At 38.1% G+C, this 16369-nt stretch overlaps 1 protein-coding gene across 5 annotated transcripts in view; it reads right to left on the minus strand.

The window, feature by feature from the left end:
- The window catches only part of wnk4a (WNK lysine deficient protein kinase 4a), a 45364-nt gene that overhangs the window by 13097 nt on the left and 15898 nt on the right, over positions 1-16369 (minus strand). For all 5 annotated transcript variants that reach the window (XM_030163358.1, XM_030163357.1, XM_030163359.1 and 2 more), the window contains exons 3-12: positions 13320-13492; positions 12761-12981; positions 11733-11890; positions 8235-8323; positions 6887-7106; positions 5353-5713; positions 4722-4876; positions 3787-3860; positions 1704-1839; positions 1112-1228 (exon numbers count right to left, since the gene is read on the minus strand). In XM_030163358.1, the coding sequence (XP_030019218.1) occupies positions 1112-1228; positions 1704-1839; positions 3787-3860; positions 4722-4876; positions 5353-5713; positions 6887-7106; positions 8235-8323; positions 11733-11890; positions 12761-12981; positions 13320-13492 (1704 nt within the window). The remainder of the gene's footprint in view (positions 1-1111; positions 1229-1703; positions 1840-3786; positions 3861-4721; positions 4877-5352; positions 5714-6886; positions 7107-8234; positions 8324-11732; positions 11891-12760; positions 12982-13319; positions 13493-16369) is intronic.

Consider the following 16369-nt stretch of genomic DNA (forward strand, 5'->3'; position numbering starts at 1 on the left):
AAAATTGAAACATAAATGCTCAAGTAAAATACAGATACTTTAAATCAGTAAATATTTTAACCTCCCACTTCTATTTCTAAGTATACTTGGTGTACTTGTACATTTGTATGCCCATCTGTGCCACCTACCTACCAACTCTCACAACAACCCTTAGCTCATTCTTGAGAAAAATACATGAATGCTTTGTGTAGACTCACAACACCACTTTTTAGAGTAGGTTTTACGTTTTTGCATATTCATTCAATTCTGTGTTGCTGTGAATTGTGGATTAGGCGTGGTGAATGTTTTTCTGTCAGCATGGCATAAGTCAGCTCATTTAAGAGCTACACATCAGACCACAGAGGCTGTTGTGATGCCAATAGCCCCTGCTGCGCCAGAACCCGGTAAACAAAAGCCCACTGTGTGTCAGAGTCAGGAAAATAGTACATGCAAGGAACAAAAAGTGTTGCTGCACACGTTGCCTCATCACACTGTCCTCACAGAAGCTCTTGTATACACTGCAGCTCCATGCTCCAGTCACTAATGAAGCTTAAAAGCACAAACACAAGGGAGATGGGGCTGCTAACCTGCGTCACACACTTCTTGGTGAGTTAGATATAATATGAGCCAGAGTTAAGACTAACAAACACCAAGGCTGTTAACTGGAAGCTGATGAGTCATGCGTACATTCAGCTGATACAGACAAATCTGCCAGACCTAGCTGATAGTATCATTCATGGTTTTCTCTACTAATCCTACATTCAGTTGGTTCAGTCTCTTAAGCCAACAATAACCATCACTATTACTCACAACAAAGTGAACTGAATCTAATTTCCAATGACACAGATAATTATACAGATTTTTCTTCTCAGTTGCATTTATTTTAATTCCTCTGACTGGTCCAGCTGACAAAAATCTAACAGTGAGTATTTCAGATGTAAAGCGTCGCCATAGTTCCCGATTTAGGTCTGCAGATTTATGATCAATTCCCTTAAAACCCACTGCAGACAGAATGATGAAGTCAATAACTGGGGGAATTTGGCAGATAAAATCCACTGTTGTTTCACACATATCCAAGGACTGAACGTAGTACTTGTTCAGTAGTTTTTGGATAACACCAGATATGACTCACCATGACAGCAGCGATATCCTCAGGGTTATCTCCATCCAGGTCGAATTTGAACGTAACCATCTTGTCATTGTGTGTTTGCAGCTGACACTCCACCACTCGGTCCACTTTATCAGACAGCTGCAGAGAAGGACAGAACCAATGCAGTGACAGGTGTCTGTTTACCATGTCAAACACTAAGCAAAATTAAACAGAGAACCAACAATGGGCTTTTGCTTGTGCGTGCATCTGTGAGGACTCATGTGCCTGCAGACAGGTGTAAATCTACTGTAACATCATATTTGTGTGTACATTGCATGATGCACTCTATGCACTACTGTATGCACATGGCTAAGCATGATCTGTTTGTCTCTGCCTCCAGTCCAAACACAATAAACGACCACAGTGTCCTGATCAGACATGAATTGTGATGCGGTTGTTAGTAGAACAGCAGAACTACTGATAAGGTTACATAACCAGGGTGGTGCTTTGCTGCTCATAACTAAAATGCCTCTGGTAATTGAATTACTCAATACATGCAGTTGATTTATTTGTTTATGTTGCCCATAAATACATTGCAGTCTTGTCATTAAATAAAACTGTTAATTTATTGTACCCCTGTGATGCGCAGTCTTGACCGCGCTCTCCTCCTGAACAGCTTTCCAGCGGTCCGCCTCACAGCCGTTTTCTCATTCTTCTCTGGCAAACCCTCGTAGCCGTCACTCAAGCCTGACGTCACATCAGAGGCATAGCTGCAAAGACATACATTTTATGTACTACTGGTTGGTACATGTGTCCGCAAACACCACAGGACCTTTCTTCATAAAGCAATTTAAAAGGTGATTTATCATCTACAACGTAAGTGCAAAACAAACTGAAAATCCATCAAGTTTGATGATCTGAGCATCACAAACAATAATAAACAGCACTCTGGTCTGTTATATAAAGCCTTGATATGTTCCAGTGCCATGTCTGTTGCGGGTAAACAGTCGAGTTAAACAATACTAGCCTTCATTCAGAGGAAACGAAACACGTATACAGAATGAGTGATCTGACAGATTCATAAACGAAAAAGTTTAAAGTTTCAGAGGAACGGAGAACATTTGGTGTATTTTATAAAAAGATTGGTTTAGCTAATTGCATCTCTTGGGACTTTTTGGATCGCTGCGGTCTGAGACTCCCCTCAATCCACCTTCTCCTACGCAGCCAGCAAACATTTACAGGCCTACTGTTTGGCAGCACCCACCCTTGTCTACTTAAAACACCTCATGGGTAACTGCAGTTCAAAGCCTGTTTTCACCTCTAAACATTGACATGGAAATGAGACAAATTGAGACTGATAGTGCTGACATGGCCAATGATCCCTTTGTTCTGGGATTCCGAAAAACACTAATGCTTACCAGAATATCAGGGCTTTTCTCAGAGCAGGCCTACAAGCATGTTTTGTATCCTGAATAGAATACGCATAAGCTGTTACTCAAACACCAGTGTAATTTTTTCAGTTTCTTATCAATCACAGAAGATGCGCTGAGTTTGACGGCCTGATGAATCAGCTCTTGTTTTACTTAATCACTATATTTCCCCTAAGTGATCTCTTACTGTTCTGTTGTCACAATCCAGATGACACACCCTATGACATGGCTCAAATGTTACCATACTCACCTACTACTGATCACCGAATGCAAATTTTGGGAGCAGCTTCATAGGCCTGAGGGCATTTTTTGGCTCAGAATTTGCAACATGTTTTAACCTGAGTGATTATTCATCGAGCCACCCATTAGATGTGATGTTAACATTTTTACAATTATGTCTTTTTTCCAGTTTTTTTAATCCAATATATGATAAAATATCTTAAAAACGTGCCGCTTTCACTCTCTTCGTCTGTAGCCCCACCAACAGAAGTATCTGACTGGTTACATGGTTTTACTGGTTTATTCCTACTACATCATACCTCCAGTTCAGTGTGAAAACTGACAATATATGTTGTTGCAATGTTACTGAACTGTACTTTATTTGATTTTACAGCCAGCTTTAAGGCATTTCAACAAAGCCATGGAACATCTGGGTTTAATTTTTGCTGCAAATGCAAATTTTCCGCAAATGTCATTTATCAGTCTCCTTGATAACGAATAGTCTGCACGGGGTCTGAGAAATCTATGTCAGTCAACCCCTTTAAGGTTTACGTGTTGTTTGTTGGGTCAGCAAGAAATGTACCTTACACATAGTTTAAAGAGAAAGCGGGGCAGATTTTGGTCATTCATACAATGGTATTAATAAAATTATGAACTCTGAACAGATGGAGGCCAGAAGACGACCTCGAACACATGTAAACACAGAATGTGCTCGCCCATTGTGGGCTCACACGCAGAGAATAAAGCCTCTCCCTCTAACATATCCCACCAACATTGAAAACAGGGCCTCCACAACATCTGACACCCAGTCACACAGAAACCTGCAAGGGTCCGCTGCAATAAAAACAGAGAAGAGCCTTTTGATTGCCTCAGGCTTGTTGTCACAGCACTACAGATGTGAAGGATGAGAAGTTCTGCAGGAAAAACCCTTACTTTTCTACAAGATTTAGGTTGATTGTCAGCCGACTGCAACTGTGTTAAAGAGGGACTGTTGAAAAATTTTTCATTAGATGGTGTAAAAAAATTATCAGAGGGAGGTGAAGAGAAAAGAAAGCTGTAGATCTTTACCTGTCTACAGGGGAGTTGAAGCCACTCGTGGGGCCTGAGTTGCCATGTTCTGTGTTGTTGGATACTGCAATACTCTGTAAATTGAAATGAGAGGTGTGGTGAGATGAGGTAAATATGACAAAACATTACCATTCACTGTTTTTATCTGTCTTTTAGAACAGGTATTAATTAGTGTGTAATCTATTATCTGTATTTTAAGTGAAGACTTACCGTATATATGCGCTTCAAACTCATCAAAGTATTCTGAGCCATAAATAAGTGATCAAGTTATCAAAATATACGTCGTTTTGTTCAATCCAAATAATTTTGCTTAGTAAATTACTTAAAATGGAAGTTTGCGAGAATAAACAAATTTGAACCTTTATTATTCTATTGTATTCCTCTGTTTCAACACAATTATTTTCAATATAGCACTACTTTTAACTTTCACAACCATGAAGTTCAAAATCATGTTTTACATCTTACATTTTCATATAAATTATACATTTACACTTGTAATGTACAATGACACATTTGTGACCAGATGTAAGTATTAAATATATACTAGCTGAATAATTATAGAATTTATAAGTGTATGATTTTACTGGAGAAGAATGTTAGTTTGTTAAAAGCACTAAATTGCAGATCATTTGCAATAAAAACAAGAAATTGTAAAACTGGATTTTTTAAAAATTAGATCATTACTATGTACTAAAACTCTTGATCAGTACCCTAAAGCCTTTTTATTGAATAAATATCAGTCAATTCTTTATTTACAAATGGTTGATGATTCCAATAGCTGCACTGTAGCATGTTAATTTCAACCAAGTTTTCATTACATAACCCCATCTCAGCACTGCTTCAGTTATGGGTGGTCTACTAAAGTGTCATTCCTCCTGACACTTCCTCCTGGAGCCCTCTACTTTGGTAACAAGGTCCTTATTGAGGCCACTCACCGAGGGGAAGCGGAGGGCTGGAACGGGGAGGCCATTATTAGTCGGGGTGTCAGTGTGTGTGGTGGGAGGGGTTGGGGGTGCGTTGAAGCTGCTGCCAGTCTCCAGGGGATCCTGAAGCCCCGAAGAGCTCAGATAGCCGTCTGTCTCACAATCAGCTGTTACAACAAAGGACATAAGCTATTAGCATGTGACCAGCTGTGACCTGACTGGCTGAACCTTAAACACATGACAATAAACAGCAGTTCTGCAGAACACAAACATGGATCAGAACTTTTCTGACAAGAAGTTTGATCCAGTTATCAGATCACCGCTAAGCGTATTTTGACTACAGTTTCATTAAAATAGCAATCTATGAGCACATAAAACGAAACAGATAATACCTACAGTACACACGAAGATAAAGAGTCTTACAGGGACTGAATAATTCAATTATACAGTTTCACATTTCACTGTAAGCCTACCACATGCTCTCTGCTCAGATCTATTGTACTCCATGACACTATAATTTTTAGATTATGCAAGAGGTTGCCATACAAATCTGGGAGCTTGATTTCAGATTATTTTTGTTTTATCTTAAATCAGATTGATTAAAATCCTGAACTGTGACCATTCATGATCATAAGCAGCTCACAGTTAGCAGAGGAGAGGCTGTTGTGACGAATATGGAAGTGCTGATCGGCCTCAGGCTCCTCTGGTTCTGCAGGACAGTTGGAGCTGACGCCCGAGTCCACAGAGCTGTTAACAGGAGACTGGATGGGCACTGGAGGGGTCAGGGCCAGGATGGGAGACTCCGCGGAAGCAACGCAGTTGACTTTAGGGGACGCGGTCCTAAGTTCAGGTTCCTCCTCTATGGCCTCCTGCTCCAGCTTCTTCTTCCGTTCCTCGGCCTGTCGTCTCAACTTCTCTCTCTGCCGTTTGATGGCTGACACTCTGTCCCGTATGGCCTTCGCCACGATTTTGAAGTCTGCCTCACACACAAAGCCTAGCACAACCTGCATGAAAACACAGAAATGGTCAGGGCACAACACCAAAGTGTGTATAGGTCATGGTCCATTGTGTGCTGCTGCAATATGTTGACAATTTGCGCACTTGTGGTTGCACTTAGTGACCCTCGCTGTCATGCCAACAGTCTTTTGATGTGACAAAACGATTTGTACTAACAGCATTTGTTTATAAAATCCACATACATTCACTGGATTTTCATCTTGCGAACCCCCTTGTGAGTCTAACACAGTGAGCCACTCAGTCCGAACCTGCCTCTCAACACGTAGTCAGATTACAGCAGATCGGCCGGACTTGATGTCCCCTGCTGATACCAAATTTGATCTTGATGAAAACTACCACAAAGAGGTAAACAAGTAAAGAATTGTGGCTTACATTTTCATTAAAAGTGACCTCTACGAAGGGGGTTCTGGAGGACGTAAGGGCCTGTTTCGCAACAAGCAAGAGAGCCATTATATTATTAAAGACTTGACCTCAGCTGCTTCCTGAGCCATGCTCTCACATTTCGAACCACTGATGATTAAATGTTGAGCGGTGCCCTTCACACTCTCTGCAAGGAGTTTCCGACTGAGGTGCATATCAATATTTTTGCTCTCATAACATCACCATAGAAGACACATGATAATGATGCCGGAGTGCATTAGTGATCCCACTTCTGCTGTTTAAAGTTGAGAGGGGTCAAAAATTTCGAAATGAAATTACTATTTCACTAATAATTTGCTAACTCGATGATGTGTGAACTTAACTGGTTAAAGTTCCTGCCGTAGGTCAATCTAAAATAAATGTGCCATGCCATATTTACCAACAACATAGTCCTGTTCGTTAATATACAAAAGCATTCCTCACTAAATACAAAAATACATGTCAATCCACGTGTTTCATAGTAATTATTATGAAACCAGACTGCCTTGTCTTCAAAATAATATAAAGAAAATCAATTTGTGACGGTGAATTCAGTGTTTAATTGTGTAGACGGGGTCAGGACCAAGCCTTCCCCAGGACACTTGTTTAAACCAATAATCATAAATCAAGTCCAGGAATACATGCAGGTTAAGTCATATTTATCTTTCAATCTGGGATCAATTACACAGTTTCCTCCCTAATGGCTTCTGCAAACTGCAAACGTCAACCTCAAAACAAAGCATCTTTCTGCATCAGCTCACCATCTCCTGAGCCACCTCCTCAGGCACATCCTTGTAGAGCTCAAAGAGAAACTCAATGGCATTGTTGTCCTTGTATTTTCCATGGAGTTTCTTGGTGTCATCCATGCGTAGCCAAAGCTTCAAGCCAGACTTGACTGTGTCGTCCTCTTCTGCTAGCTCCACATGCACACCATTGTTCTCCTGAAAGAAGGGATGATCCAGGAGGTCCTGAATGGTGTATCTGCAATACAAATAAATACATTACTTGGGAACAGTACATCTTTTGCATTTTTACCCTGTCAGGGCTGCGTGCTCTGTTCAATATTTGCCTGGACAAATCATGTTTTATAATATTGAAATTTAGTTTGTGTATATATTATTGTGATTGTGTATGTATTTGCACAGTTTTAGGTTGTGTTTTATGTACTTTCCTAAGCTAGGGACTGTTTTTGCAAATTACCCTGAGCTATAAATACTACAATCTATACTGCATACTTGTCCCTGTGCAAATACACACTAAATAAATAAAATGATATCTGTTTAACTTCACAATCCACAGTCAATTTATACACAACTTTCCCTTTCAAGACAACCAGGGCTACCAGAAAATGTATGCAAAACAAAGTATCATCACATGAATTTCTAAATAGTTATTAACCATGCAGAGCAAAGAAAAAAAATCATAGAATATCATCGAAATGTATTAAAAATCACACAGAATAATAATGACGGAGATTTTTTCCACTTTAGAATGTTTTTCTCGAGTGCTAAGACTTGGAAAAACTATTTTCAATCAACACAGATCAAAAACTATTTCTATTTATTCCATAGATATCCCTCTTTATTTGTACAAAGGACCATATATTTTCATAATAGTGGTTACTAACTTTTGTTTTAATATTCTTTCCCATTTACTTTGTTTCATTCGCACTTAAGCTTCAAGAAACTTGGCTCTCTGCAGAATGTAACCATTAAATGTAATGGGAGGATCAATTAAGGGTGCAAAATGTCATAAAACAACAGAAGGCAAAACAAAAAACTCCTCTTTATTCTACTACTATGGCCTTGTCTCTACTTTACATGCACGTATCTGAAACAAAACACATAAGAAAAAACCAAAACAACTTGATAACATAGTTATGATCTAATATGATACTACATTCTGTCTATGTTGACTAATGATCCGGATATCACTCATTACTGTACTGAAAACTGAAAAGATGAACAAAAATATTCTCTATAGCAGTGGAACTTCATTGAAATAGAACAATTGGTCCAAGATAAATCACATAATTGATTATTAATGGATGTTATTAGTATTAATTATATTTGGATCACAGATTTTTTGAAAAATGAGAGGCTCTGGTACCTTTCATCTTTATTCATACGAATGCATCCCTCAATGATCTCCTTGAGCTCTGGGACTTTGACTTTGTAGAAACTGTCAGGCTTCATACCCTGTGGACACAAAGATTAGTTTTAATTTAATTCTAAAGCATTATATCAATAAATACCAAAGGTGATTTTCTGATGATCCTGCCCTTTTGAGATTAACTGGTAAGTGATATAAAGTGCTCCTAAACTATAACCCTTCTTGTTTATCCAACATCTCTGCTGTTTGAGGAGCTGAACGAAACCCCTCCTTCCTGCTCTTTATGTTAACGCAATCCTCTGCTTTGTGACATCTGTCACTCGCCTGCATAACATTAGGCTCTGCAATCATGTCAACACCAGAGGGAAAAAGCAGCAGGGGTTCATGAAAATGGAAAAAACCAAGATGCGTCTATTCATTCTCCCAACCCCTGGCAGAAAGTGTGATGTTTTGGCACAATTTGCTTAACTATATGAAATACAGGACTTTTCCTAAATGTTATCATGAAAATACACAGATTACAGCAGAAGTTCCATCCCTGTAGCAACAATGATAAGAAAGTAAAGAGCCAAGGTCAATAAGATGTTTGGCTTACAGATTCCAAAGCAAGGAGCTGAAACATCTAAATAATTAAATGTACCAGTAAAGGTTAGGTGATATGCTCAGTTATCACCTTTAAAAGAAACATGCAACTTTTATGTTATGACCTGCAGAAGTTTTTCCCACAGAAATACTGTTCTCTGACATCTTATATGTAAAATGTGAGTTATTGTTCTTAAAGCAGATCACATACAGAAGATGTCTGATGTATCAAGTGTGCCTTGATGTCCTCGCAGGCACCTTCACAATATATCAGTCCAAATCTAATTGGTGACTCTGCTCCTTTCCTGTGATGACAGAGGCCTAGATAAGATGTGGAGTACAACGGCGGTGTCATATTGACTTTCTTTGGTGTTTTAAGGTTGTCAAGGACATGTACAGTAAAGGTCTGGTCTGAGCATTCAGGTTGGCCAACCTATTATTCTGCACAAAAATATAGAAATAAAGCCTCATGTTTTGCAGACATATGATGTCCGTGCTGATCATTCATTGCCATGACTTTCATTATCTTTGTGCTAACGGACACATTGTGAAGAGATGTTTTATATAAAATAAAAATATGTAATTTTGTTCACTATCTTTTCATGTCAAGCTGTATCCCCTTTAAAGCAATTAACTCCATACACATAAATCAGTCATCACATGAAAACTTATGTGGGGTTTATAGGCTTGTGTTTATTGCAAAATACTAATTGTCATAGTCATAAATTTACAGAATGTCTTATGTAATTTACATAACTCATAAATAATAATCATGAAAGCCATAGCCTAATATGATTTTCATTAAATCTCTCTGCATGTGTAAGCGTCTCCGACTGCAAATGGAACTTCAATTCAACATTATGTTGTCTTGTTTGTGGAGGAGCCAGACCCACTCTGACTTGTTGGCATTGTCACTTTCTCACTTTCCAGCCTCCGTCAGACCCTGTTTGCTTTGCATATGCAACACGCAGAAAAGAAACAGACTTCTTTGTGGAGCTGAAAGTGAGACATAATTTCCAAAACATATAATTCTACAGTCGCCTGCACTTGCCCACTGTGGCGTCATCACTACGCTTGGCACCAGGGAAACAGCTTTAAATATGGCAGTCTCAAACCACCGCTCCATTGCTACACTCTTAAAACCCACTACAGTGATGTGGGGTATTTTTTTTAAGATCTGTTAAGTTCTGTCTGTGTGAGGCTTTCAGACGTGACCTAAATGTCCCACTATCAGATGTTTGCAATTTACTGTAAGAACTGGACTGGGATTTAAACTAAGGGTTGCAGATGTGGCCAAAAATGTTACCAACATTTTTTAATCAATTAGTATCAGTGACAATAAATGCCAAATCAGTGTTCCTTCCAAGCTTAAAGACTGGTTGTTTCAGTAAAACTTAAAGAATAATAATAGTTACTTTGGGTGATATTAAAGTAGTCTTTAGTTAATCAAAACTAGGGCTGGGCGATAAAGCGATAACGATATTTATCGCAATATAACTTTTCCTCGATAGAAATATGAGACATGCTTGATACAATTTTGATGGAATTCATTCATTCACACAGACATAAGAACAGCCAATTGTAATTAAGTAGCACCTCACCGAACCGATCACGCTAGAGCCATGTCAAGTTAGGCTGACCTACACAGCACAGGCGTAAGAGCAGCCGCAGCACACACTAATGTTTGGGCTGCAGTGGGAGGTAATGAGTGTTCCCTCAGGAGAAAATTTGACTGAGAGCTTAGACGACCGGGTTACTGAAAAGCAGGGTGTGGCATAGATGCCAGGAGTCGGACGTTCAAAGTGTGTTAAGTTTGATTTTCAGTTTACGCCAGTTATGGCAGTTATGGAAGACACCCCCACGCATATACCCCCGGCATTGTTCCGTTAAGATGGTCTGTTTTATTTGTGTTCTCTTTTAAAACGTGAAAGCTTTTACCTGCTGGTCAGACTTATAGTTTAGTTTTAAATATATGTACCTGTTTCATTTATCTGAAACATAATGTACTTCAGCACATCTGTCATGTTCAACCGCTGACAGAAAATAAATAGTATTTAAATCAAAAATAAACTTTTGATGTCTTCACAACTAACTCATGAGTAATGGAAAATTTACGCTTGACAAAAATAGTGATTTGATTTATATTGTGATACATATCGATATCGTCTGACATGAAAAAAGATACCATGATATGATTTTTTTTCCCATATCGCCCAGCCCTAGTCAGAATTTGACAAATATTTTCTGAACGGCATGAATATTTCATATTAATTTGCAGTGACAATGTGCTAAAAAAACCTTAAACACAAAGGGGCATTTAATGTTAAACTGCCATATTTACATAAATCATGATATGAGAATACATTACAGTAAATCCAGCTATAATTTTATCACCCAAATTTAAACCCATGTTTTATAAATCAAATAGGCTCTCAGTTCTTACTATAAACTATTTTAGCAAGGATAAACAAGAGATTATAGCAAGAAAGAGACTGCTGTAAACTGTCAAGTCAGTTGTCAGTGCAAATACCCTGTCACGGAAAACGAGATTCAAACGGACATAAAAACCTAAACCAGATAAATAGGATCACTGAACTGGAAACGACACCGGCAATCAGTTAAATCAAATGCGCTAACCTGCGTCATGATTGCAGGCTTGAGACAGAAAACCGGTCAGGTTATGGTACACTTCTACACTCTGAGTTTGTAATGGATAAAACTAAGCGTCTATAAAACAGAAAGAGTTTGTATTCCATATGGGCCCCACTTTTTCCTAAGACGCCGGATATCCAGAAGTACACATTGGATATCTTTAATCTGATTCTAGCGTACACATGGAAGATGGCAAACACATGTGAACAATTACATTAAATACAGGTTAAAATGAGGCAGTTTCCTCCTTTTCTTACTTACACTAGTGACTTTGCGGTAGATCTGGGCAGCGTTTTGGCACTCGGAGTATGGGTACTCAGAGGTGGCCATCTCCAGGATGCACATTCCAAAGGCGTAGACGTCCACAGCTTCGTCATACTTCTCTTCGTACATCTCTGGCGCCATGAACTCAGGTGTTCCTGTCAGCGTATAGAGAGCAGAAGTAAAAATCACAAAAAACAATATCAGACAGTACGCAGTATAAGTCCTTTTTAAATGTTTATCAAATATGCAGTTTTGGCAAAGAAGAAATGCTGCATCTTTAATTAAAATATAGGCAGTCAAGAATTTAAGTATCTAATGTTGTTTGCATGCAGGACATGAAATATACTATATAAAGAAGAATTGTGTCTTTATATTAGATTTCAGTGCTACCAGCTAGCAAACTCATATATTAGTATACTGTGAACATTCATCCTTTTTATATTTTAAAACACTATACAATATATGTAATAATATGCCAATAGGGGTGAAAATAATAATAAATGATAGTGATGTGGGATCATGGGAGCTTTTATTTTCACCAACACCAAAGATCAAAATCTATTTGACAGGCAGAAATCAAGATTACAGACAAAGCAATGTTTTATTAAAGTTTTTATCCACATTACGTTTAGTGATGTATATTCATGTTATGCTGTATCACTCTAAAACTGCTGCAAGTAAATGTTAACGATAGAAAAGGGGATACAACCCCAGTGACAGGCAACCAAATAAAACAGGCAGTTACATTAAAGAAAATTACAGATTTCTCTCGGTAAAGTAGTAAAACAGTCAACAATATGTGGAAATATTAGATATTATTAGGTCCTCAACATCTGGGAATATGAGCTTTCGGTTAGTAATGGCCAATAAAATGACTCAGTTGGAGAATTATGTTGTGCATCTTGTTTTTATGTAGGTTATAACCATAAAGTTGATCTTCTCCATTCTGATATCAATAAAGTAAAACCTATTATGTTTACATCATACAGGGCGAATAAACACCCACATATGAACTGTATACGTACCAATGACACTTTTAGCAAAAGAGGCACTTTTAAGCGTGGCCAGGCCTAGATCCCCTATCTTCACAGAACCAGTGGGACCGGTGATAAAGATGTTGTCACACTTGAGGTCCCGGTGTATGATGGGAGGTGTACGCGTGTGCAGGAAGTGAAGGCCTTTGAGAATCTGACGACTCCAGCGCTGCAGCAGTTTCAGCTTCATCTCCTTGAACCTTTTCAGGTACCTTAAACAAAGGCGAAAAAGACTTATTACCTCAGTCTAAATATATCATAAATGCAGCAAGAAGAGGAAGCTTTTAAGGTCCAGAAAATAATGAATCTTTCATTTGGACATCTAAGAGGAAGTTTTGATCTGAGCACATTTCCTGAATTCTCTCCCAGAATGTTTTACCCAAACTGGAGGTTTTCTTAGATCATTTTTCTACCCCTTTATATGCATCAGAAACAGTATCTAAATTGACATATTTTTTGGTTTAGCAGTAGGCCTCTAGGTGTTTTATAGAAGAAGTGAATATTTACCATTTGAGATTTGTGGCCCCTTTTTGTGGAAAACATGACTCACGTTTTTAAGGTGCCTGAGGTCATGAGCTCTGTCACCAGGATGATACACTTGTGGCCTTTCACTGTGGACTTCCAGGAGTCGTGGAAGCGGACAATATTTGGATGCTGCAGGCCCTTAAGCATCTCCACCTCTTCGCTGAAGCGTTGTCGCTCTGCTTTGGTCAGCTTACGGGTCTAGAAAATAAAGAAATATGCATCTAAAATGGCAGCCGACAGCCATCAAACTTTCAAAATTAAAGTGGTCTGGACTTGTTGGAGCATATATGATTATATAAGTAGCTAGCAGTAAACATACTACCCCCACATGGGGAACAAATTTGATAAATTGCTGTTACTTTGGCTAACTCTGGGACTGGAAACCACATGTTCATCCATTTGGGTGACCCTCAAGTTACATAATCAGATACATTTTCCAATAAGGAGAGCTTGACTTTACAACTCTAAAGAGGAGGTTTCCGAAATCCATGTAAAACTGAACCAAACACTGCAATCACGCTGGATGAACAAAGACATTTTTGTGCTTCCTCTAGGATGAATGGCCCAATTTAGGTAGGGTTGGAGTAACTCTGCCTGTGGTGGGTGGTTAGTGGAAAACTCCTGAGAGACTTCAGGACCATGAATCCTGCATTGAGGCAGGTTTCTGGGAAAATGCTCTGTATTTGTTTATGCTTACAATCAACTTGACCGGCACTCTGTCCCTTCGCGGTCCTCTTTCCAGGTAAAATGAGGTGGTGCTAATGTTAAGCTGCTGCATCAACACAGGAGGCAGAGTGTCTGAAGACCTATGGTGTCTGAAGTCAAACTACAAAAGACCCCTTCTACCCACATCATTCACCTGTCAAACCTGTGATATTACATCAGAAGGTCACACACCAGGCCTTGTGTCGGACACAGTGAAGACTTGGTTTGGGTCAATAGTGATCAGGTTATGACGTGAATAGAGGCTACGGCTTATACTTCATACGTCAGGTCCCTGTCAAAAATTCCCCAATGCATGATCCGACAAACTTAATTACAGTACTCTACCTTTTATAAACCCACTAAATTCTTCTCATATCAACTATAAGTGTTTTTAACATGAAGAAATATATGGATACTTTTTAGTCCCTATGATGAACTGGCAACTCAACTAAGGTGTATAGGTATATAGGTCTATAGGTAGCTGGGATAGAGTCCGATACCCACGTGACTCTCATGAAGTATGAGAAGTTCAGAGAAAGAATGGATGGATGGGCTAATTTTTAGTAATAATGATAAATTGTCTATTGTTACAATATTTTTCATAAAAAAAACACTATTGTCATTTCTTCATAAATCTACCAATACTTTCTTTTTGTTTGGTTACACTGAGCATTATATATTAGCTAAGTTAACCCTTTTAGCATTTTCTGTTACTTTTAGCTCACATGAACCATGCATTATGAAACTAACTATTCAGTTATTTATGTTATAAACAATACATCTAGGTAACTACTTTATTATTTACATTAATTTGCATTGTAAACGATACAATTAGATTGCTATGTTTTGTTTTGTTTTTTACACTAACTTGTGCTCTAAACAATATATTTAGTTAATTAATTGTGTCCATTAACTTAGCTACACTATAAATGATATGTTTATCTACCCATTTTCTTATTTACATTAAATTACATGCTAAACAATATATTCACCTACACTTTAAACAGTACATTCTTCTATTTCATGATTTACATTAATGGTACATTTGGCTAACTATTTTTATAATTTACATTAACTTTCACTGTATTAGTTTAATTCTTTTTCAACTTGCTATATGAAACACTTGACTGTAGACAACTGCATGTATTTCAACTCATCTTGTTGCTAGCTAAGTACTTTTGGATTGCTTAACTGCAACATCTGGTTTCACCTCACTAATGTCAGTTTACGAGTTACTTTTTTATTTACTAGAGTTCATCTTGGCATTTACTTTTAGCTAATTCTATTTGTTCACGTTATATTTTTGGATTATTTCCTTTAAGTTCTCACTGGCAGCCCCTGTTTAGAAATCACTGATACAGACAATCATTATTTATCTTTACCAGAGAAATACTGAAATAAATTTTTCCTTATCAGTTTTTAAATAAGCCTAATCTGCACGTGCACATTCTGCATTTCAGGAATGACCAATATTACAATGTTTATTGCACTCAAGATTTCTGTGTTCATAAAAAAAAAAACAAAAAAAACAAAAAGACCAGAAAACAACACGAATTCTAGAATGGATATCAGTGTGTGTGCAGCTTGTCCGTAAGCCAGGCTGAGTGAGTCAGTGGGTTTATGGGTTGATGTGCATCTGGATATTTATGTATCTAAGAGCAATAACATCAGATCCCTGTTTGGAGAGCATTGTCTCCTGCGCATATGGACTAGTCAGAGGGATGCTGGCTATTAGCATTAGCTTTGGGATACAGTCAAGCTACTTGAAAAAACCTTACTTTTCCAAGACACTGAATTTGTTAGAGAGCTCTACATGCTGCATGGCATTATTGCAAGATATTACTGCAAAATACAGGCAACTGGCAGGTTGAGAGAAGCTCTTGGAAAAACAAAACTCCTGCTGTGGCAATTCTGAACAACACTGTTCATAAAACATGAGCTGTTAAACAAAATGGACCTGATAAAAGTAGATTATGTATGACTCATCAAAACCTGTCCTCCATTCTATCCCCCAAAGAGAGAGACTGTTTATCTAAAATGTCAAATGTGGAAAATGAAGTGCAGATGGAAACAATAAAAGCTAAGTGTGAGTTATTTGAACACTGTGAAACTGTCATACCACCACATTGTTGATGCTGGCGAATTTCAGAGTAACATAACAATACCTTCTCCCAATAAACACATGTTCTTTAATGGCAACCATTAGCAATCATAAAAATACTCCAAACACTTTAGTATAACTAGCACAAATTATGTTTTCATATTATGTCAACTCTCAGTGCATTAGAACAAAATCCTTCCCTATTACCTGTAATTACTCAATATGATTCATTTAGGATTAATGATAATGATCCTCAGAGGCCCACTGAA

The sequence above is a fragment of the Sphaeramia orbicularis genome, chromosome 19 (assembly GCF_902148855.1).
Source record: "Sphaeramia orbicularis chromosome 19, fSphaOr1.1, whole genome shotgun sequence".
Taxonomy (NCBI): Eukaryota; Metazoa; Chordata; class Actinopteri; order Kurtiformes; family Apogonidae; genus Sphaeramia; species Sphaeramia orbicularis.